Source organism: Cottoperca gobio, chromosome 24 (assembly GCF_900634415.1).
Source record: "Cottoperca gobio chromosome 24, fCotGob3.1, whole genome shotgun sequence".
In the NCBI taxonomy this organism is placed as follows: Eukaryota; Metazoa; Chordata; class Actinopteri; order Perciformes; family Bovichtidae; genus Cottoperca; species Cottoperca gobio.
The window spans coordinates 20,635,718-20,656,299 of record NC_041378.1 but is presented as its reverse complement, the minus strand read 5'-3'; the positions used below and the strand labels follow the sequence as shown (position 1 = coordinate 20,656,299).

The window sequence follows — 20,582 nt, the reverse complement described above, 5'->3', positions numbered from 1 at the left end:
ACAAGAGAGGCCACAAGACAGATGTGCAGACCTCAAGCCAACATACCATCTGTGGGTCTTTATATACTGTACACTAAATGTGATGACTGCACTGACCTGTTCCAGTTGATCAACAATTCAGTCTGATTTGCAGAACCTTCTGTCTTACACTCTGTGATGAAGTGCATCTGCATCTGTTGTTTACAGAGTGTGACTGTGAGAGCGGCCACTGTGATATGCATACAGGAGAGTGCCTATCAGAGGCTGCAACAGTCAACCTGTGCAACATCAGTAAGTGACTGTAGCTGAGACTCCACTACAGCAGAGAAAAAAAGACAAATTGTTGTCAATTATAACACATTACAACTGTGCTATAATCCACTGATCTTCTTTGGTTTTAGGTTGTGATGAGTGCATTTGGCATCTGATCGGAGACTTGCGGCTGTCCAATAAGACACTGGACCAGCTGAAAGTCGGAGTGTTGAACATCTCCACTGGTGCTGCTGCCAACGACAGGCTCAAATACTACAACTACACTGCTCATCGACTGCAGGTTCATAAACACATGAAAGAATACATTTGGCTGTAAATGCACAAGAAATAGAAATGCAACATGCATTAAATGACACGTTGAAGCTGCACCAATCAAGATTTATCTATGAACAATGGATCAAATAATTATGTGTAATGTGAAAGAGAAGTATCACTGACTCTGCACTTCCTCTCAGCTCTACACAGATTATTAGCCTCGTTGAGCTCATTCTTTTGCTTTTGTGTATTGTTTGGGGCAGTTTCACTGAATCTTGTTCCCTGTCAGCATGCAGCAGTATTCAGTCAAACAGCTGTGACTCTCCACTACCTGCCCAGCACCATATGAGAGACACTGTTAGAGACTAGCTAGTGGAGCAATAATTCCTGAAAAGCAGTGAACATCACAGATCACTCCAGTGTAACTGTTCCTGAGGATTTATGTTTTTACTTTTCGTTTACATGTCCTTAACGCAGCTGTAGCTGGTATAATAAATAAAGAATCTATTTTCACACAGACTCAGTTTCAAGGCTGGAGAAACAATTCGTTGGTGATGAAGGCCCAGACCGGAGATCTGGAGAAGGCCACAGACGCTGTGCTGTTGGACATCAAAGAGCTGGGAGATTCGGTCAGCAAAGCCCAAGTCTTTCATTTACATCACATTAACCATTAAGTGAAGTCTCTGAAAAATGAAGGCAGTCAGATTAACTACTATACTCAAAATTTCACTATACTATACGCCAATCAAATCCTATATATTATTTACACGACGTTACATAGCCTATAAAGTTGAGCCTGACATGTTCTAGTTATTTAGACTCTTTATTCTTTAGAAGCAAGTGACTCGACCTGTGGATTAATGTGTCATTGACAAGTGTTTGTGGTGATTTTCCAGGAGAATGTGGTGATGGCTCTGGGGAACAAGATGGATAATGACACACTGGAGACTTTCACCCTGGCTGAGCAGCTCAACATAAACCTCACTGATCTCAACATACGCATTGAAGGTACCAAACAGCTCTGCTCAAGTGCAAATTACTAGTGACAATATATCAGTGCGCCATGTGTTTCCTGCAATCATGTTGTATTGTATGCCGTATGTAGTTATTTCTAACCACATTAACTATACAATATCTTAGGAGTGCAGAGTTTATTAAAAAAAACATTTGACCTCTAAGTCTGCACTTGCAGTCTGGGTGACTCAACTCTGTATGTAAATGTATGTGCACAGAGATGATCCATGACTGGGAGCTGTACAGTGTTCAGCAGGATGTGGATCCAGAGCTGGCCAGGCAGAGCACCAAGCGGGCCCAGGTAATGGTGACGTGGATGAGGACACTGGATCTGTCCCCACGAGAGCCCACCGCCACTGACGAGTCCACTGAAGCCCATGACTGTGAGGAGATATACAGCAGTTCACAAAACACAAGCATGCTTATTTAAATGTATTCATTCTTTCAACTGCAATTATCTGTGTCAAATGTTATAGCATCCATTATTTGTTAACTGTATATTATTGTTTGTGGTATTTCATTATATACTCTTTATGTATAAGAAATATTGAGCCCACTGCTCTAAATTGTGTTTACCAGACTATAGTAGCAAGTCCTGAGTCACGCAAATGTGCCACTAATGATGAAGTAATGGCTAGTGTTTGTGATTGTCTTTCCAGTGCTGAGGCGTATCCGTCAGCTGGAGAAGAAGTTGATGATGACAGACAGCCGCCTCCCCCCTGTCAGGGAGATTCTGTCCCGCTTCTCCACCAAGCTGTCGGACACTCAGGGCTTCCTCCAGAAAGCAGTCAGCACCGTCCAGGAGACAGAGGACAGGAACGGAGCCAGCATCCTCAAATTCCAGAGGAATGAGGTGATTTCCTATGACCCCCCAGGCCCCTGCTGAGTGTATCTCTCCTCCAACACTCCCTTCTCGTTCTGTCTTTGTCAGTATGGATGCATTAGTAAACATCCTGTTAAAGAGCTCAGAGCCCCCTCTGAGTCTAGTCTGCTTTATCTTCTCTCACAATGTTACAAACAATGTTCAATCACACCACGGTACCTGGCCTTAAAAGACACAAGCAGAGCCGATCCTCAGCATGCACTGCACACGCACAAGGCTGTGAGAGAGCGAGATCTGGTTGTTGTTTACCCGGCATGTCAGAGAAGTCTAATAACGGTGAGAACAGAAACACAAAACCATCTGTGTGAGCTTTGGACTGTTACATTAGGGAGGAGGCCCGCACAGGGGGAGCAGCAATGCTGCAATACAAAATATGTTCTCATGATAATATCCAGAGCCTACACACAGAAACATGACTTTATTTCCCCATGATACAGCCCACAGTCAACCCACAGAGTCATTAATGTACTGAGGAAATTCATCTTATCCCAACTCCAAGAGAGAAAACCAAAACACTGAAAAGCATTTAGACAAACATTATTCAGTCTTACCATATATCTACCATAATGTAGCCAGAAATACATACTGTATTAGTATAGTCTTGCAATCTCCTTGGTAACAGAAGTACCACCCTAAAGGCCCAATCATTGAGCATTTCAAATGTCTGAGTTCAACTTTGGTGGTTAAACTGCTCCACTGAAGGCTCATACGGTACAGATGGTACAGTCATGTAAATAAACTGTGTGTATGTATTGCTCCATCAGCAATCAAGCTAATGAGCTTTCTAACTAACAGATAGCAATTAGCTAGCTCAGAAATATATTGTAACTGTCATCCACAGTAGTTTGCTACTGAAGAGGTTACTTATGTTGACAAACCCAATTACCAGAAACGATTCCACTCGTCTCTGTGAAGAATTTTAATGTCCTTCAGAGTTTTTGTTCTTACTGCTCTCCCTTTTTTCCTGCAGGAAGCTGTTTTGAGAAAAAAAAAAAGCTTTAATAAAGCCACTGTGAACTACCTGCTCAGCAGAAAACAGCAGACAGGCACAGAGACTAGCTGGTGAACATAGTGAAGCATGTAGCAGCTGAAGAGACAGAGAATTCCCTCAGGAGTTGGTAGAGACCACAAATAGAGCTAAAAGGAAAGGAGATATTGACCTTACATTTATTTGGAAACAACTCCAAAATAATGTTCATGCTGCTCCATATCTGCTTATATATTGTTATGCTAAATATCACTGCTGACTATTTTCAAAAGCTGTAAAAGAAAATGAAAGAGAAGAGACATAAAATGGCCTTTAATATCCAACATAGTAATTATCATGTCTAATTTTATAGTAATATGGATTCTTTTTAATCATTTTACATTTAATCATTGAATATACGTGATTTGTAAGAAATGAGTTAAAACCTGCACACACAGATATGGACCTCTCAGTCCTTGAGTTTATATATTGTATTGTAAACTCCCCTGTTGTTATGCCCTGTTTGGCATTATGGCTCTGCTGCAGCAGAACAGCTGCTGCTGAACTCTGTGTGGGTCTGTATGTGTCTGTGTTTGTGTATTTTTGGTTGCACATTTGTTATCAGGAGTGGGGATCTACATGATCAGGGTCTCTGCTGTAAATCAATGCCATGAATGGTGCACTAGCCAAACATGGAGCCTCTCTTAATCTGGGGCTCTTCGTAGCCTCACCAGCTGCAGCTACAGTGTGCACACTGCTGGGTTTCCACGGCAAATGTTCTCATCATTGGGCCATACTCAGTCATACATTCACATTAAACCACATACCTCCTATAAGAAGTGTAGAAATGTATAGTATAAAAGCACTACAAAAACTGACAGCCCAAAAAGAGAGGGATATGACATGCAGCAAGTCCCGGGCCAGAATCAAACCGGAGATGTTGAGGTTATATTGTATCACCAGGCCACCATGACGTCCCAATACCATAGTGTTTAATTTGTCAAGACAATGTCTCAGAGGCAGTGGTTTGATCCCCGGCCCCTGTGTTCAACATGTCAAAGTGTCTTTGGGTAAGATACTGAACCCCAAATTTCTCCCGATTTCTGCTGGGTTTTATGTGAAGACCAGTCTCCCGTGTGTTAAATAAAGAGCTAGAGCCAGGAGGGTATTACCTTAGTTTAGCCTAAAGACTGAAGCATGGAGAGATAAAACCAAGCTAGCTATTTCACATTGCTTTCAGTCTCAAACAGAGAGCATCTCTCTGCAAGAAAACAAAAAGGTTTATTTGCCTGAATAACAAAGTGCTCCTTTAAAGATAGCTTTTCACAGTGTCTTGGGTGGTGGCCTAGTGATACGCCTTCCAGTTCTGTGATTGTGAGTTCAATACCAGGGCTGCCACCATTGTGCCCCTGAGCAAGGTACTTAACCTTGAGCTGCTCCAGGGAGACTGTCCACTAAGAGTGTCTGCTAAATTACCTGTAATATAAAAAAAATGTTGGTGGCCTAGGCCTTAGGATATTAAACATATTTTTGCATTTTATTTCTATCCCTGTTGTATCCCAGTTCTTACGCTTAATTATGGTTTAATTGTGTCCTGTTGATTTACTTGTGCCCCCAGGCGAAGCAGCAGAGACTGACAGAGGACTACGCTGCTGTCAACGATACACTGGAAATATCCAGAGGCTTTATCTCTGACACAGAGAGGACTGTGGCTGAGGTGGATGCTATGGTGCAGGTGAGGCCTACATGACTGTGAGGACCCACGGTGGTTTCATAAACAGGGATGAGGGGTGCTGTCTAATGATGTTCAGGGGTCACTGAATGAGGGAGTATGTATGATAATCTAATAGATTGTGATATGTGGCTGCAATGTCCAAGGGCTTGTATTGAATTTATTCATGAAATGGATTCCTGAGATGCAGCCTGTCATATTTTAAAGCTGACCAATTTGATTTTAAAAGCACTTTGTGGAGTTCCAGAGACTGAAGCAGCTGTGTCCTCAAACAGCTCTCCCTCTTTAATTTAGTGTGTGTGTGTGTGTGTGTGTGCACAGAGATTAGCCTATATTAGATTAGTCTAATAGCTGATTCTGACAATGGGACAGTGAAATGTCCTTGCAAATAGTATATGAAATGTTTCTGTGTGTTTGCATGTGTGCATCTGTACAGAACGTGACCCAGTACCATGCAGCGATTGATGGTGCCAGCCAAAAGCTGATGGAGAAGACGGAGCGTCTCTCACTGGCTGACAGAGATCTGGTGCAGAGGGCCGATGAGCACGCTGATGAGCTGGACACACAGGCCAACCAACTGGAGGAGTGAGACACCCTTCTGAATTCCTAACTTAGTTACATATATAATAATTAAGCAACAATCCATTAAGGCCTTTACACATCGGGGATGTGATAAAAAAAAAAAAACACAAAAATGGGAGATACTCTCCTGCCGATATTTTGCATTTTTCATACGGGACGCAATGCAAGTCTTCAACAGTTGAAACAATAGCTTTGAATAAAAGTTTTTCATTGATTTGCACAGGATCTAAAACTGCATCTGGCAGCCTGTTAGAGTGAATTTGTCAATGTTGAAAAGAGTAATATAGTATGTCCCAATACAAAGTATGTCAAATGCAATATGCTAAATATTACAGGATGTCCTACTGCATCCGGTCACATTTTGCAGTAATTTGCCAAAAGAGTGTATGAGAAAAATTTGTAAGGGACTATTTTCAGCCGTGGATTAATACACATATTGTGTAGGCCTACTAGTGAGTATTTATACATATTTATGTGTATGGGATTATTTCAAAAATAATAATGTGTTTTAATGGCAATGAAGCAACAGTGTGGCTCATTAATGTTTTGTAAAAGGTCCTGTAAAATGGAGTTCTATGGCACAGAGGAAAAGGATATATCAGGCTTTAGACAATACTTGTTAGTAGATACATGCATTGTTGTTTTGGTGTTTTCAAATGATTTGTTGAGTATATGAAACATTTTGAATATCACCAGCCTTAATCTTAAATTATATTTATTACATATAGTTCGGTTGGGTGATGGACATTTGATGTACAGTGGGTTTATCAGAGCTTCTGTTCCCATGGTTTATTAATCTTCGGTCTCCACAACCTCCTGAGATAAATATGTGCCTCTTTAGATGCTAAATGCTCCACTAGCTAGTCTCTAACAGTGTCTCTCATATGGTGCTGGGCAGGTAGTGGAGAGTCACAGCTGTTTGACTGAACACTGCTGCATGCTGACAGGGAACAAGGTTAAGTGAAACTGCACCAAACAATACACAAAAGCAAAAGAATGAGCTCAACGAGGCTAATAATCTGTGTAGAGCTGAGAGGAAGTGCAGAGTCAGTGATACTTCTCTTTGAGTTTGTTTCTACAAGTGATACCTTTCACATTACACATAATCATTTGATCTTGATTGGTGCAGCTTCAACTTGTCATTTATTGCATGTTGTATTTCTATGTATTCTTGTTAATGTACTGGCAGTTGATGAGCAGTGTAGTTGCTGAAAACTGCTGCATGTTGCTTGAAACAAGGTTGATGAGAGCAGTGGGAGCAAACTAATTGTAAAGTTGTGGCCCAAAAACTGAAGCAATGAGCTGAAAGTCACTAAAATGCAACATAGAGCTGACGGGGGAGTAGATCCATTGTTAATATGAAAATATTGATTAGTGCACGATTTCCATGAGAAATCGGAATTGTTGATGCTATTACAATGTAGATAGATTCCATAATCTATCATCCTGTCTCCACCAGGGATCTGAGAGAGAGTGACGCCAATGGCTTTGTGCAGAAAGCCATTAGTGCTGCCAACGTCTACAACAACATCGTGAAATATATTGACGATGCCAATATCACCTCACTCACCACCCACAACTTATCCCAAAGAGCTGAAGATGTATGTTTTATCACAGAAACACACAGCATACATCCAGTGTGGTACCTGTCAGCAGTCTGTAACTTCATGATGTGTTCTGTATTTCAGGCCATCACTGGGATCAATATGCAGCTCGGGCACCTGGTGACGCAGAGCGACAACGTTTTCAAGGAGTCTGTTTCTTTACATTCAGAACAAAATGGTATGGTTCTGTCACAGAATGAGATATCAGTGTATTTCTTTCATTGTTATTGTGTCCACTATCCGATGTCCCCTTGACATTTACTGTTTCTGTCTGTAACAGAGGTAGAAGCTGAGGTGATTGACAAGCTGAAATACATCGAGGAGACCAAAGAAACCATTGATAAAAACACTAAAAAACTTACAGCACTAGTGAATGATATCAGTGGGATTCATACAGGTAAGACAATACTTAGATATTTTATATTAATGTAACTGTCTGACCTTTTGCTGTCAAACCCATAGACAGATGAGAAAATTAAATTTCATATCTTTGTGTGCAGTACAGAGAAAAGTCAGCGAGGTGTTAAGCCTAGCTTAGCACAAACACTGTAGGCAGAGGGACACAGCTAACTACAGACACAGCTTACTCGAAACTTCCCTTGTCAACATAGTAGTTCCTGTCAGCATTCTCTTATAATGGTAAATTAAAGGGTTGTTTCACCCAAATTGCAAAAAAAAGAAAAATTGTAGGCATATCTAGCTGCACAGATAGATTTGGTTTTATTCGCCCAGCTTTTAAGATGTTATATGCCTGTTTTCACCACTGCATGGTACGGGCTCAACTTGACTTTTTTGGTTTTCCATTAAGAAAAGTTGTGGATAGTACCTGGTACCTTTTTTAAGTACCAAGGTTCCAAGCTAGCTGAGCTGATACTAAGAGGTGGAGTTAAAACACTGCAGAATACTGGTCAGAGAGAGTCATCACTGGATCACAGGACATCCCGCACAAACCTGACTTTTTTAATAGCAAACTAATGTCAATAGCGATTGCATTTTTCAATACTAAGCTTAACACAATGCCTTACAATTGAGGAAGTGCAAAAGTTCCCCTGTTTTTTCACCGCGCATACACTGAGGAAGAACTATCCACATTGGAAAACAAAATTGTGTGAGGTGAGGGGAGTCGAGTAGAGCTGTACCATGCGGTGGGCTTTAGATGAACTAAACAATTTAAACATTGAGTTTAGGCCACTTTTCCTATAACCACCTTTTCTAAACTAAATACTCTCAACCTTAAAATACAGTATCTTTGTCTCCCTCTGCATCCATTCCAGACAGAACACCACAACGACTGGAGTTTACCCAGAAGGTGGCGGAGGGGACCCTCAACCGCTCAGCAGAGGTCATTCAAACCATCACCCCCATCAGCAGCAGGGTGGAGGAGTGGGCCAACAACATGAGAAACAATGAATACTCTATAGCTGCTTATGAACAGGCCGTCCTGTCTGCCGGGGAAGCAGGTATCATAACTGCTGCAAAGTCCACAGCAACACGTACACATCTAGGAAATCACCCTTTTTTAATACCATATAACTGTAACTCCAAAATGTAATTACACTGTGAGTGATTTTGAGGGTTTTTGTTCACTTTTTCCAGTTTCTTCATATATTTACTCTGCTTAAATTCTTGTTTCCCTCTCATTCAATGTACTTTATAGTGGATAACCTGAATGTACTCGTTCCTGAGCTGCTGGACAAGCTGAAGGTGGTTGAGGAGAAGAAGCCTGTCAACAACGTGACCACCAACATCATGAGGATCAGAGAGCTTATAGCCCAAGCCAGGAGTGTGGCCAAGAAAGTGAGCTCATCATTTTAAACATGCTAAAGTCAGTTTTAGAACTGTTTCCCATTTACTTCACATTGAGGATGCACACGCAGACCACATCGCCACAATCTCATAATACCTTTATATATGGACATTTTCACTATTTCTAAATGTAGTAACGTTTTTGAAAACCAGTGAATCAGTGAAGTACTATTCAGATGCAAATTTGTATGAAACCCTTAACCTCGCATTTCCAAAGATTTGTTTACTGCACACGTTACAACGTCTGACAGTTCTAGCTAGCTAACATTACTAGTTGTGTAGTCCGTATTGCAGTTTAGATATAATATTTATGGGTTATGGCTGCTGATGGGTGAAATTAGTCCAAGGGTAAGTCTATTGACTGAGTCTATTGAGGGAGGAGTTGAAGAGTTTGATAGCCACAGGCAGGAAGGACTTCCTGTGGCGCTCTGTGGTGCATCTCAAGGAATGGGTCTTACACTGAATGTACTCCTGTGTTTGACCAGCACGTTATCAAATCAAATTCCAATCAAACTTATTTATATAGCCCAATGTCACAAATGACACATTTGTCTCAGTGGGCTTTGCAGACTGTACAGCATACGACACCCTCTGTCCTTAGACCCTCGCACCGCACAAGGAAAAACTTCCTAAAGTTATGGAGTGGGTGGGAGACATTGTCCAAGAGCATCCTCCAGCTCCACTCCCACAACGTCACTGGCTCTGCAAATCAGTTTGTTGAGTGTGTTGGTGTCCGCTATCCTCAGCCTGCTTCCCCAGCACACTGCAGCAAACAGGATGGCACGTGCCACCGCAGACTCATAGAACATCCTCAAATTATCATCATCATCATCATCATGGACCGTAGAGCCTGACAAACCTTTGCACTATTCATTAAACAACGATTACGTAATATTAAAATCCAGGGCTCTTACTTAATAGTCAGATGCTAATAGCTAACAGGTAGGTTTCCTTCTTGGGATATTGAAGGCATCAATTTTGCGATGAAATTTGCAATTTTTGGCAAAAAAAACAACTCCTCATTTTAATGCCAACATAAGTAATTCTGGTGTGTTTTCTACCCTAGGTCCAAGTGTCCATGAAGTTCAACGGTCAGTCCTCAGTAGAGGTTCATCCTCACAGCAACCTGGAAGACCTGAAGACAGTGACGTCCATCAGTTTGTTCATAAGAGTGGACCCTGACAAGGATCCTATAGAGGACCGTTTCATCTTATATCTGGGAGACAGAAATGTGAGGAATACAGGGGAAACTAATTTGGTTGCTTTGCCATTTGAGGTGATCAGTTATTATAAAACAAATGTCTATCAGAAGGGATGCTAAGTGGATACAAATGGGAGCCATTACATCAAGTAACTTCACTTGTGGGGAACACCTTTGCATGTTCTCACAACTCTAAAAAAGTGTACCACCTGGCTGTTCTTCCCTGTTGAATGTGTAGAATAGAAGCTAGTTAGCGAACAGGTTTTAGGGCAAAAATCTGCTGCTGAAACTTCACAAACTTGCACACAGAGGCCTGGGGGGAATATGAAAGGGAGGGAGCATGGAGGCAAGAATGACTGGCTTTGAAAGCGCACAGTTGCCCTTTCAAAAGGTCTCCAAAAGACGCCGGTGACAATAATGCATGTGTGTGCCTTCAAAGTTGGACCTCGTATACAAAAACACTGTTAGCCCCCGCCCACCGGGACACAGAAACCAATGTGAGGCCTCTCTGTTCTCTTTAAGCACACTTCACCTTGGTGATTTCACTGCCACTGTCGTCTATGCAGTGTGTTTATCTTCGTCTTTTCAGTGTGGAATAATAGCCTCATATGAGAACTAAAGCTAGTCTCAAATAAATCGATGTTTATATTTTTCAAACCACTATATTTCAAGATTAAAGAATATAAAATCTGGTCATTTCTCTGTTGGAAGCACATACCACAGGGGTGAATCAGCCATGATGGGAAAATGAACAGGATATGAACTCACCACGAGGATTTTCTGCTGTTTTGCTCACAGGGTAGGAAAGACTACATGGGACTGGCTATCAAGAATGACAACCTGGTGTACATGTACAACCTGGGTGGGGAAGATGTTGAGATCCCATTGGGTTCGAAGCCTGTCAGCCAATGGCCCGCAGTCTTCAACTACATCAAAGTAGAGAGGTAATAAACGTTAGGTGTAAACTTTGGGATATTATCACTTTTGTTCAAGTGAACATGAACCAATTTTCATGAACAATTATGATTTGAATGAATTTAAACTAAATTTTTAACTAAAATAAAGATGTAAAATTAAATAAAATAAAAGCTTAGAGGTAGCCTACCCTGTAGGCCAGGTTGTAGTAAAGTGATTTTTCATGCTCCTTTGTGCTCTTTGCTTGCAGGCTGGGCAGACATGGAAAAGTCTTCCTGACCATCCCCAGCCAGAGCTCTACAGATGAGCAGAAGTTCATCCAGAAAGGCGAATCTCCAGGCACTGACTCACTGTTTGACATTGACCCCAAGGATATTGTGTTCTTTGTTGGTGGTGTCCCGGCAGATGTCAGGGTAATGCCTTTTACAAGCATCCTTTAATACAAATAAATCAGTATTTAATCATGTGTTTTTTCCTAAATGATGATGTGTTTTTTGGGGGGGAATTACCTAGCTTCCACCTCCTCTGAGTCTTGCTCCTTTTGTGGGCTGCATCGAGTTGGGTTCGCTGAACAACGACGTCATCAGTCTTTACAATTTCAAAGAGACTCACAAAATGGATGTCATTACATCACCACCGTGCCCCAGGTACAGTATACATTTGCATGACTGGATTAACCTGTTATAGGGCCCTTACTAACTGCCTCATCCCCACCTACCACTCACTCATTATGTATGTGCCAGGCCACCTCCAGACTGTTATTAGTGCACACAAAATAATTAAGCTTTTAAAACTAGATTTAGCTGCTTAGTTGATGCTGTACTTCAGTGGTGCAAATGTCCTAATAAATAAGCTATAAGTTAAATTAAAAAAACAATTGGCAGTATTCAGTAAACCTTTTGGGACTTTTTGGGCCCCTCTGGCTTTCTCATCTGACACTTTTTCTTGTGTTTAATTATAAGGGATGTATCTGAAAGAGATGTTGACACATTCATTCATACATTTATCAAATAGAATGTTAAAAAATTTCAAAAGTATCAAATAACGTTTCTCCTTTTGCTCTCAGGTACAAGTTGGCATTTTCCCAGAGTCGCATTGCCAGCTACCTGTTTGATGGAACGGGCTACGCACTCATCAATAATATTCAGAGGAGGGGAAAATATGGTGTTGTCACAAGATTTGATATTGCAGTGCGAACTGTTGCAAACAATGGTGTTCTTTTGCTCATGGTCAACGAGGTAAGTCTAAGGCTAATGCTTCAGGCTTCAATCTCACACAAAATACTTAAAAACGTGTTTCTTTCTCTTTCTTTTTTACTTAATTTATTACCATTTTCATCAACAACAGTACAATATTTTTCAGCTTTGTAATGTATTTTAACTTCTTCTCTACAGGATAAATTCTTCCTTTTAGAGTTAAAGAATGGCTTCCTGCGCCTAATGTACGACTTTGGCTTTAGCAAAGGGCCACAACTTGTGGAGAATAACATATCAAAGCTTCAAATAAATGATGCACGATACCATGAGGTAGATTCGCTCTTCTCATTTCGCTGGTTAGACAATTACATCTTGAACTTGTGAATGAGTTTATGAGATTATGTGTTGCCGTTTGCACAGGTGTCAGTAATCTACCATCAATCAAAGAAGGTTATCCTACTGGTGGACAAGAGCCATGTTAAATCTATGGAGAATCCAAAAACCACACTGCCTTTCTCCGATATCTACATAGGCGGGGCTCCCTCCAGCATTCTCAAATCCAGGTGAGATAAATATACCTGCAACCAAACATATTTCACTCAACACAACAAAGGTCTGTTTTCCATGAAATGCATTCACAGTGTGTTTCTCCTGTGTAGACAAAACCACTCACAGAAATTGCTATGGCGAAATGTGTTGTCATTTACACCGGCAGACACAGAGCGACATGAGCATTCATCCCCCTTGCCACCTGACAAATACAAATACAATATCTACTCTATATAAACTTTAGAAAAATCTACATAGACACTGATTAGTGCTGCTCAGAGCTCCAATCATAAATGTGTTATATAAAACATTGTAGTGGGGAAGAGGTCACTTGTAGTGACAAACCTACAGACACCTATCACAAAACTCTTCACCTTTTAGCCTCTTTTAGCTCATTGTTTGGGTTTTACAAACCCCAAATTCTGCTGTCCTCAAATGCCAAATATTTTCGTCAGGAATCGGTAAGATTCAAGAGCAAACAGGGGATTAACACTGGAGTTATATTTGGCAGGTGGCTAGAAACACGATTCCAAATGAGTGTCGCTCCATGTCTACTGGATGTGTAAATAGGCTAAACAACCTAATAGGCTTGTTATCGTCAGAGAGGTATTTTTTGTGTTTGTTGTGGACTTCTTCAAAGTGGCCAAAAAGTCTATTACTACAGTTTTAAAAAGAAGGTTTGAATTTCACTTTAAAGTTTGAACTCATGACTTTTTATATTTGTCAAGAGATTTCCTTGTGGTAAGTATACCCAAATGTGAGACTTTGAGACCCATTTTGCAATTTGGCAGCATGAGAAAGCTGTTTTTATATAAATACATTGTCTAGTACAGCTTGGAAATTCCCTACAAGATACTCACAGTATGTGTATCACTACAGGCCGGAGCTGTCTGCCGTCGTCGGTCTGAAAGGCTGTGTGAAAGGTTTCCAGTTCCAGAAAAAAGACTTTAATCTACTGGAGGAGCCTGGCACCATTGGGATCAGCAGCGGCTGCCCTGAGGAGTCCTTTGTAAGTGCTCCTCCACCACATCACACTGTTAGTTATAATGCGCGGCTTGTGTCCCTGTAGAATCAATACACAGTATGGATGAAAGATCTCAATTGAGAGAAAATAATTATCTGTTCTAGTTCTACAGCTTTCATGATAGTCAATCCATATTCCCATTGGAAGATCATTGAACTGTACGATAAACAGAGAGTGAAAGTAAGATGTGTTGTAATTGTGACAGATGTCGCGTAAAGCCTACTTCACTGGTGAGAGCTACCTGGGATCCACAGCAAAGATTTTACCCTTCGACAGCTTTGAGGGAGGACTCAACTTTAGAACGCTGCAGCCCGCCGGACTCCTGTTCTATCTGAGTGAAGGGGTATACATTAATCTTTGTTTTTATACACATTGAAAAAATATCAAATTGTGTAATCCAAACTTTCAAATGGTTGGTTGGCTCAAATGAGTTTTTAGTGCAGATTCGAAGATTTTGGGTAGTATCACAGTGTCATAAAAGGACAAATGAAGAATTAACCTTGGAAGTTTTTGTTATAATCTGTCATTGTGCTGCTATGTAATAGCTATTACCTTATTATCTCCCATATCAGTCCGATGAGTTCAGCATCTCCCTGGAGAACGGAGCCGTGGTGCTAAACTGCAGAGGCACTCGAGTTAAATCACACAAGAAACAATACAATGATGGAAGGACACACTTCTTAGTGGCCTCAGTAAACAGTCAGAAGTAAGTAGTTGTGCCAACAGCCGTCTTTCGTACACAACTGTGTTGGGTTTTGAGTTGACATACTGTTTCCTCTCAACTGTATGATGTCAGACTTAGAAAGAACAGTTCTCCATCATTTAAACTTCAAGATTATTTCATTGCTTAACCCATATGGGTCTCCATGTGAAGAATTTTATTTGTTTAAAGAAAATTTGAATTTGGTCCGATAGAATAAAAAATTTTTTTAAAACAATTGGACTCTCCCTGTGAGTCACACATTTTAAACACACATTGGTTGCTTTAAATGGTGAATGGACTTGCATTTGATATAAAGCCCCTTTCTAGTCTTCTGATTACTCAAAGTTTTACACTACATGTTAAGATTAATCCATTCATACACTAATGGCAGCGTTGCCTTAAAAGATGCTAAACTACTGAAATGCTCTTTCACATACAAATACATTGACTGTGCCTTCTGGAGCAATATGGGGTTCAGTATTTTGCCTAAGGACTGGAGGAGCCGGGGATTGAACTGCTAATATTCTGATTAGTGGACGGCCCTCTCTACCTCATGTGGTCTCTGGTTCGTGCCAGTTTGTTGTAGTGGAAAACTCTGCAATGTGCAATAAGACTGAAAAGGTGGGACTGATACCATGAACTTCTAAATAGTGCCAAATATGGGCACATGGGGTGTTACAAAAGAAGGTGCACTGTGACTAAAGAAAACACAAAGTGTCACAATTTAATGACTGACTGACTGTTCGCCAGATATTCACTGTTGATGGACGACAAAGACAAGCAGGAGAAGAAACGTCCGTCATCGGCCACGAGATCCTCATCAGGTTCTGCTGTAAACACCTTCTACTACGGAGGCTCTCCGAGCAGCAGCTTCAAGAACTTCACAGGCTGCATCAGCTACGCCTACATCAACCGGTAAATCCCCACTGAACAGTCACAACCTAGAGTAAGGGGTGCCACTGATTCATCCTACATGTCATACTGGGCCAAATTGTCCTCTTCATATCTCTCCAGACTGCAACACTGAGAGCTTTCTAATGGAGAATCTGGCTGTAACTGCTGCTTCATGTGGAGGCTTTATCCCTCTCCCTCTATGTGAGGAAGAGACTCACAAGTAAAGCTGTGAGCTGAGTAGTAAAGCACATGGAGTTTGTTGCTATGGAGACGTGTGTGTTCTGCAGCTCTTCCATGTTTAGCACTCTGTTTCTGTAGACAGGACCGGGATATTGAGCCTGAGGACTTCCAGCGATACACAGAGAAGGTCCAGACGTCTCTGCAGGACTGCCCCGTCCAGCGCCCCCCTGCTGCTCTGCTGTCAAAGCACAGGGAACACACTTCTAGAGCGAAACAGAGCCAATCACAGAAGGTAAAACACAAAGAGTGTTGGAACACTTTCCTTCTTTATTTGGTTACAAAGATCTGCGTCATCCTGACATTCAATGAACAATCTCATAGGTTAGCAGGGAGTCCAGCCTCCCTCTGGGCCTGATAGAACTGAGGAGTGATGAGCAGGAGCCATCAGAGCTCAACATCGAGCCCTGCTATCTCTCTTCAAGTCCCAGAGTAACCCACCAAGCTTTCCACTACGGCGGCATCGCCAATAGCAGGCAGCACCATACAGACCTTCCAGAGACCCTCTCTGAGAGGTATGTCAAGCGAAGAATTCTTTACAAGTTACCTCAGGGTCAAGTCTGTTCAAAAGCTCTTTGTGTCGGTACACATGACTTAATGCACCTACCACTTCCCAGGTCCCACTTCTCCTTGTCCCTGAAGACCCACTCCTCCTTTGGCCTCATCTTTTATGTATCTGATGTACAAGAGGACAACTTCATGGCTCTCTTCCTGGCCCACGGGAAGCTCGTATACACCTTCAACATAGCAGAGCAAAGAGTCAAAATCAAGAGCGAGGAGAAATACAATGACGGTGCATGGCACAATGTAAGTTCATCTGTCAAAACTGCATGTATGCATGGGTTTGTGTATGCATGTTTAGTTATGCGGCAACAATTCCTACGGTTACGACCTCCTCTCTTCTCCTGCTGCAGGTTATTTTTATCCGTGATGGGAGTATGGGGCAGTTAATAATTGATGGGCTCACAGTGCTGGAAGACAGAGCTCAGGGAAGCAACATCTCCTGGCATGTCAGCAGTCCTCTGTACGTGGGAGGAGTTCCTCCAGGAAGAGCCCAAACAAATATTCAGGTATGGCTTCAAGTTTATGTGGAAGAGATTTGAGCTTCAGCTTAATAAAATGTTGCTAAAAGTTCCACTATTCACCAGCTAATTGTGTTGTTTGATGCTGGACAGGACAGATGGTTAATCAAAGCTTTTCCCCAAAAACAGCTGCCTGCTGCAACTGAAAACAAGGTTTATGAGAGTTATAGGCAATAAAACCAAAACAAAGAGCTGAAAGATGCTCAAACACTGTATGTAGCCGAGTTTAGTGCTGAATCTTGTGGGTTTGTTAACAGCGGCAACTATGGCTACAATTGGCAATTACTGTTAAGTGCTTAAATATAACATAACAGTAGAAAAGTAGAAAATAAAGAAAATTCATAAAGTCTGCTACTCACCCATATACATTTAAAGTTAGCTAACTTTAGCCACCACAAGCTAATGGTCATATCAGAATCAAAACTGTGTTGATCTGAGGAATTAAAATGCCCTTTTTCCACTTAAAAATCAAGCTCCCTGTGATTTGAAAGAGTAGCCCCACAATGTTTATTTCACCTTCTGATATTTGTCTCCTTGTGTGTCCCTTTAGAGAAACTCTGCATACAGCTTTACCGGCTGTTTGAAGAAGCTTCAGCTTGATGGCCAGTGGCTGTCCTCCGTGGCAGAGACTTTTGGGGTCACTCCATGCTTCGAGGGACTCTCTGAGGCGGGAACATACTTCTCAGAGGAAGGAGGATATGTCGTGCTTGGTAAATATCTAGTATTTTCTACATTTTGCTAAGTTGATGACACTGTTTTTTTTGCAATCTTTCTTCCCAAATGTAACATCACATGCATTGGCCAGGACCTGTTTGCAGACTGAACATCTGTTATATGACATGGCTCATTAGATTTCCTCTGGTCTTTCACCATCCCATATGCATAAAGAGTGTTTGGTTGGGCGAGGGAACACGATACCCTCGCTGCAACTGTGGTGAAATTGTGTCTCTGCTGAGAGAAGAGGATGGGGGGGCCCCAAAGAACTTGTGAACCGAGCTGCAGCTGTTGAACGAGTAAAGTAATTTCACACATGCGCGCACCGCAGAGAAACACGGCTGATTTAAAGAAAAAAGAAAAGGTGAGGCCCAAAGGGTATAAGGTACTCAGAACTCACTGCATCTTGCTCTCTCTGCTTCTCTTCCTCAGACGAAACTTTTAACCTCGGGCTCAAGTTTGAGCTGGTGATGGAGGTGCGCCCCCGTGTGTCATCCGGTGTGCTACTGCATGTGCGCACATCAGAAGGCTATTTCACTATGTACATCCATCAAGGCGCGGTAGGTCATAGCATTGTTATCAAGAAAACTACACATTACGGTCAAGTCATGTTAATTAAAAATGCATCTTCTGTTCAAAAGTATGGATAAAATGTTTGTGTGTGTTTGCAGGTGGTGGTTCTTGTGAACGATGGGTCCCATGAGTTCTTCACAAAGGTGTCACCGAGACAGAGTCTGTGTGCAGGCAACTGGAACAGAGTCACTGGTGAGAAATTCCCAATCAACACTCAAAAGACATTTAAATGAAAAATAGAAAAACAACACTTGATTTATTGCTCAGATCTGACGTCTTTGTAATCAGTTTTACTGGTAGATGAGCGTTTTGATGCGTCTGTTTTTGCCATGCTGCAAACCAAACTTTAAATGAAAATATTGAATTCAATTTGATTGTGTTCGCACTGCCAATAAAACGGATCTAAGCTAGAAGCAACAACTCTGAAGAAAATGTCTGTTTCAAACAACTGCAGTATAAATGTTATATATTATAATATTTTCCACATTCACTGAGTTTAATATTTTAACCAACTTCAGTCCTGATGTCAAATATTCATTCATTTTTGTACTTTTATTATTTCACGGTCTGTCAATGATTAGGAACAACAGTGATTGTAATTTTTTGTGCAGTATTAGATTAAAGAATCTCACCTGGTAATATATAGTCAATGTAAAATGTCTGTTATTGCTTTTTTTTATAACGCCTATGACCCTTCAGAGTTTTTAACCTTGTAATTATTATTACCCCTCAAAGCTTTTACCCTCTAATAGCCTATTACCTTCTTTTGCTCTTGCTCTTGCAAAAAGCAAAAATAACAACAAAGCCGATTTCAGGTTCAGGTTTCAGGTTTTAAATAAAATAAAAAAACATTTACTCAAATACTGTAGTTAAGAACAGTTTTACGGTACTTATTGTTCTTTAATTTACTTAATTAAAATCATCAAAATTAATATTGTAAAAATACTGTATGATCAATTAAAAACATATGATGCCTTGTTCCAGATTAAACAACTTCACAGTATATCATGGTATACATATCGTGTTAAAACTAGCTTCACCTCTACCAGCTACAATATTAAAGTGGTACTCCAGCGATGTAGTAGAAGACTTTTAATACAATAATAATAATAATAATAATAATAATAATAATAATAATAAAATACAAGTCTTTAACTTGTAACTGAGTATTATTATAGTCCGGTATTGCAACTTCTTAATTAGAGTATTAGTTTGAGCTTACTTATATATACATACATACTTGTACACTTTTTCCACAACTGGGGTAAGGAATTCAAAGATTAAAAAATTCAAGAGAGAAGATAGAAATAAACTACTTTTTGGTTTGATTTTTAAAACAGCTTTGAGGGATTCTGTAGAGTTTTTTGGATAAACCGATGCATTCTATCCTGCTTGATGTTAGTGATCCGGGATGCCAATGTTGTCCAGCTGGATGTGGACTCTGAGGTCAACCATGTGGTAGGACCTCTGAACCCCAACTCCACAGATACCAGGAACCCAGTGTTTATTGGTGGAGCTCCAGGTGAACCAAAAATACATGCCTGATTCTTTCCTGTTAAACTAACATTACACCATTCTAATCATGTGATGCACTATTCCACCTCTCAGATCTTTTCCTCCCCGAGAGCATCGCCAACAGGAAGGCCTACGTTGGCTGTATGAGGAACCTAGTCATCAATAACAGCCGAGTGAGCTTCAGCAAAGCTGTTCTGGTCAGTGGAGCGGTCAGCGTTGGAACCTGTCCAGCAGCATAACACCCTCACTATCCCCAACACAGCACTGACCAAACACATTTAAACACTCTCTCTGTGCAACATAACCATTAAAAGAAGGATTTTGTCAGTTATTTTACTTTCATTTGTCATTTCTTTTTTATTGTTTTATATAAAAATGTCTCATGCCAAGAATACAACCAAATCAACCACATTTAGAAATACCCAGAAATAAAGCCCATGATTTATGAGGAAAATATTTCAGGTTCAGAATCATCCTAAAAAACCTACAGTGTATCCATGATTCAGACTTTTTACAGTATTAACATAAAAAACACATTTGATGTTAATGCATTATACCCACCATCCCACTTTATAATCACAATTGCACATTTTTTGTACAAGCTCATGTTCAAAACTTTTCTTTTTGTATTGTTTTATTTCTGATAAATAAAACATATTTTACATCCATGTAAGCCTTCCTTTTTCTTGTTTTCCACAATTTCTAAATGTGTGAATTGTGCTGACAGAGAAAGTTTTCTGTTCGGTTGTATTGTGCATTTGGAGTTTGTTCAATTTTTGTTACATCACTGACACCTAAATAACATTAGGAAGGGATTTATTCTAGGGGTTCATTTAAATCCTGTTGTAAAATCTATGCTTATCCTATTATTTGTTGTTCTTCAT

The 20,582-nt window shown here is 40.7% G+C and overlaps 1 protein-coding gene across 1 annotated transcript in view; it reads left to right on the top strand.

Moving 5' to 3' along the window:
• The window catches only part of lama4 (laminin, alpha 4), a 28,382-nt gene extending 8,016 nt beyond the window's left edge, over positions 1-20,366 (top strand). The window contains exons 8-40 of the mRNA XM_029462787.1: positions 187-270; positions 381-532; positions 1,026-1,136; positions 1,404-1,515; positions 1,740-1,904; positions 2,181-2,374; positions 4,990-5,106; positions 5,540-5,688; positions 7,145-7,286; positions 7,374-7,467; positions 7,570-7,686; positions 8,564-8,749; positions 8,947-9,086; positions 10,162-10,326; positions 11,095-11,240; positions 11,462-11,624; positions 11,725-11,858; positions 12,278-12,449; positions 12,606-12,737; positions 12,828-12,970; positions 13,836-13,965; positions 14,186-14,323; positions 14,553-14,686; positions 15,434-15,598; positions 15,896-16,049; positions 16,139-16,329; positions 16,432-16,621; positions 16,729-16,884; positions 17,447-17,606; positions 18,043-18,170; positions 18,282-18,375; positions 19,586-19,705; positions 19,792-20,366. Coding sequence (XP_029318647.1) covers positions 187-270; positions 381-532; positions 1,026-1,136; positions 1,404-1,515; positions 1,740-1,904; positions 2,181-2,374; positions 4,990-5,106; positions 5,540-5,688; positions 7,145-7,286; positions 7,374-7,467; positions 7,570-7,686; positions 8,564-8,749; positions 8,947-9,086; positions 10,162-10,326; positions 11,095-11,240; positions 11,462-11,624; positions 11,725-11,858; positions 12,278-12,449; positions 12,606-12,737; positions 12,828-12,970; positions 13,836-13,965; positions 14,186-14,323; positions 14,553-14,686; positions 15,434-15,598; positions 15,896-16,049; positions 16,139-16,329; positions 16,432-16,621; positions 16,729-16,884; positions 17,447-17,606; positions 18,043-18,170; positions 18,282-18,375; positions 19,586-19,705; positions 19,792-19,937 — 4,724 coding nt within the window. The 3' untranslated portion in view covers positions 19,938-20,366. The remainder of the gene's footprint in view (positions 1-186; positions 271-380; positions 533-1,025; positions 1,137-1,403; positions 1,516-1,739; positions 1,905-2,180; positions 2,375-4,989; positions 5,107-5,539; positions 5,689-7,144; positions 7,287-7,373; positions 7,468-7,569; positions 7,687-8,563; positions 8,750-8,946; positions 9,087-10,161; positions 10,327-11,094; positions 11,241-11,461; positions 11,625-11,724; positions 11,859-12,277; positions 12,450-12,605; positions 12,738-12,827; positions 12,971-13,835; positions 13,966-14,185; positions 14,324-14,552; positions 14,687-15,433; positions 15,599-15,895; positions 16,050-16,138; positions 16,330-16,431; positions 16,622-16,728; positions 16,885-17,446; positions 17,607-18,042; positions 18,171-18,281; positions 18,376-19,585; positions 19,706-19,791) is intronic.
• Positions 20,367-20,582: the final 216 nt, after the last annotated feature.